The 3,278-nt window shown below is 49.0% G+C and overlaps 1 protein-coding gene across 1 annotated transcript in view; it reads right to left on the bottom strand.

The window, feature by feature from the left end:
- Window positions 1-3,275, bottom strand: part of EFCC1 (EF-hand and coiled-coil domain containing 1) — a gene marked incomplete at its 5' end in the record, with an annotated part of 52,877 nt that extends 49,602 nt beyond the window's left edge. Inside the window, one exon of the mRNA XM_009080188.1 lies at window positions 3,252-3,275. Coding sequence (XP_009078436.1) covers window positions 3,252-3,275 — 24 coding nt within the window. The remainder of the gene's footprint in view (window positions 1-3,251) is intronic.
- Window positions 3,276-3,278: the final 3 nt, after the last annotated feature.

Raw genomic sequence — 3,278 nt, 5'->3', positions numbered from 1 at the left:
TTCCCTCTAGTCCTCTCCCTGCAGCCATGGCAGGAGAGACCATCCCTCACCTCTCTACAACCCCTGTCAGGTTGAGAGCAGTGAGGTCACCCCTGAGCTTTCTCTCCTCAAGGCTAAATAAACCCAATTCCCTCAGCTGTTCCTCATGTGTTCTAGACCTTTTATGAGCCTCACTGCCCTTCACTGAACTCGCTCCAGTGCTGTTTGCACTCAAGCTGTGGCCTCACCAATGCTGAGTACAGGGGGATGATCACTTCCCTAGTCCTGCTGGACACACAATTCTTGATACAGGCCGAGATGCCATTGGCCTTCTTGGCCACCTGGGCACACTCTTGGCTCATATTGAGCCACTGTCAAGCAGCACTCCCAAGACCCTTTCTGGCAAACAACTCGAGCCACTCCTCCCCCAGCCTGTAGCGCTGCATGGGGTTGCTGTGACCCAAGTGCAGGACCAGCACTTTGCCTTATTGAACCTCATTGTCCTCAGTCCATTGACCAAGTCGGTCCAGGTCTCTCTGTAGAGCTTTCCTTCCCTCAGGCAGATTAAAACTCCCAGCCAACTCTGCAAATTTACTGAGGGTCACTCAGGATTTACTAAGGGTCACTCAGGCCCCACGTCCAGATCATCAATAAAGATGTTAAACAGGACTTGCCCCAATGCTGAGCTCTGAGGAACAGCACTAGTGACCGGCCCCACTTGGCTTTAGCTTCATTCACCACAACTCTCTGGGCCTGGCCATCAGCCAGTTTTTTACCCATCAAAGCTATGAGCAGCCAGTTTTTCTAGCAGTATGCTGTGGGAGACAGCGTCAAATGCCTTGCTGAAATCCAGAGAGAGCACATCCACAGCCTCCCCTTCATCACTAAGCAGGTCACTTTGTCAGAGAAGGAGATCAGGTTGGTCAAACAGGACCTTCCTTTCATAAATCCCAGTTGGTTGGACCTGATGCCCTGGTTGCCTTGCATGTGCTGTGTGATGGCACTCAGGATGACCTCCTCCATGACCTTGCCTGGAACCGAGGTTAGGGTTACAGGCCTGTAGTTCCCTGGATCCTCCTTCCACCCCTCCTTGTAGATGGGTGTCACATTTGCTAATTTCTAGTCAGCTGGAACTCCAGTTACCCAAGGGCTGCTGGGAGATGATTGTAAGTGGTTTAGCAAGTTCTTGACACTGTTCCCTCATTACCCTGGGGTGGATCTCATCAGGGCCCATGGACTTGTGAGCATCCAATTGGCATAGCAAGTCATTAACTATCTCCTCCTGGATTACGGGGGCTTCACTCATTTCCCCATCACCGACTTCCAGCTCTAGGAGCTGGGTATTGTGAGGACAACTGGTCTTGACATTAAAGACGGCGGCAAAGAAGGCACTGAGTATCTCTGCCTTATCGTCATCCCTTGTCACTATACTGCCCTCTGCATCTATCAGTGGATGGACACTTGACCCTCCTCCTTTTGCATCCAATGTATTTATAAAAACTTTTTTTGTTGTCTTTGACCTTAATGGCCAAATCAGGTTCTAGTTGGGCTTTAGCCCTTCTAATCCTCTCCCTACATGACCTCTTGGCAACCTTACAGTCTTCCCAACATGCCTGACTCTTCTTCCAGAGGCGATACATTCTCTTTTTTTCCCTAAGATTCAGCCTAAGTTCTCTGTCTAACCAGGCTGGTCTTTTTCTTCAATGACTTAACTTCCTACACATAGGGACAGGCTGCTCCTGAATGTTTCACAATTCTTTTTTAAAACACTCCCAGCCTTCTTGAACTGCTTGAACCCTTCAGCACTGACTCCCAAGGGACTCCATCAATCTATGTCCTGAACAGGTCAAAGTGTGCCTGCCAGAAGTCCAAGGTGGAAGTTGTGGTGCTGGCCCTCCTTACATCACCCACCATCGAAAGCTTTATCATTTTGTGGTCACTATGGCCAAGATGTCCACCGACCATCACTTCGCCCACCAGTCCTTCTTTGTTCTCAAACACCAGGTCTAGCAGGGCAACTCCTCTGTTTGCTCATTTACCCATTGTATTAGGGAGCTGTCTTCTACACACTCCAGGAACCTCCTAGACTGATTCCTCTCTGCTGTTCTGTATTTTCAGCAGACATCTGGCAAGTTGAAGTCACTCACAAGTATAAGGACTGGTGAGCATGAGACTTCTGCCAGCTGTCTGTAGAAAATTTCATCTGACTGGTCATCCTGGTTGGGTGGTCTATAACAGATTCCCACCATGATGTCTATCCTGTTGGCCTTCCCCTGACCTTTACTCGCATGCACTCATTTCTGTATAGCTTTAATATCATTGCTATGATCTGTCCTCAGAAGGCAAGGAGTGTCCCGAAACAAATATCTCCAGTTAAGTCCTGTTTAGAAGAAGTGAGTGGAGCGCAGCTGGGTGGGTTCCGGAGCTCTCGTCTTTGTTCTTCTGATTCTCTCTAGAGCCTTTGACTGGGGACTTCAACTTTGCTTCTGATTTCCTCTCCCTTTTCAGATGAAAACGGTAAAAGTGGCTTTCATCTGCCGTGCTGAATGTTGTGAAGAGGGACAGCCAGCTAATGCTAATTAATGTCAGGCATGGAGCAGAGTTCTATGAGTGCTGTGTTGGTATTAAATCTGACCTGATCGGACCTGCCAGAACAACCGGTGGATGCTGCCCTTCACTGCTTTGCCTGTTCCATGCTATTTCATGCCAGAGTAATTTAACTGCTGCTAGGTATGGATGTGTTCCACTTGAGCAGAACCGCCAGCACCCAGCCCCAAAATTAATGAGACTCTGCAGAGGAGCCAGAGACTATTCATCAGCCTGCTGGCAGATCCGGCTCCAACTCTGAACTTACTTTAAATGATGGCCATGCTCTGAAGAAAACACACTTCTAATGTTTCTGATGTGTTTATAACCGAGACTGTCTATGTGCTTGCGCAGCTAAGAATCCAAAAGTTCTTACTTTAGGAAAAAAACCAGCAATGGTGCATGGCCAGGATAGAACTGTCTGACTGCGTGTGCAATAGAAGAGTGGCATTATACACTTGGGTTTGTTAAACTAAAGTCCCCTACACTTTCACTGCAGCCCACCCCTTAGCTACATAACTGCTACACCGGTGAAAAAACATTTCTCATTAAAGCCTTCACGCAAGCAAAGTTAATGCCGAGGATGAAAGAGCAGCCTCGGTCTATGCGGTGCTCCTTTCACCCATCCGTCCGCGGGCAGAGAGGTTTGTAACAGCGACTTTCCGAGCGCGCCCCGCGCCGCTCACCTGCAGCGCCAGGCAGCGCGCGTCGCT

This window comes from Acanthisitta chloris, unplaced genomic scaffold (assembly GCF_000695815.1).
Source record: "Acanthisitta chloris isolate BGI_N310 unplaced genomic scaffold, ASM69581v1 scaffold12908, whole genome shotgun sequence".
In the NCBI taxonomy this organism is placed as follows: Eukaryota; Metazoa; Chordata; class Aves; order Passeriformes; family Acanthisittidae; genus Acanthisitta; species Acanthisitta chloris.
This window is presented reverse-complemented; position numbering and strand designations above follow the sequence as displayed.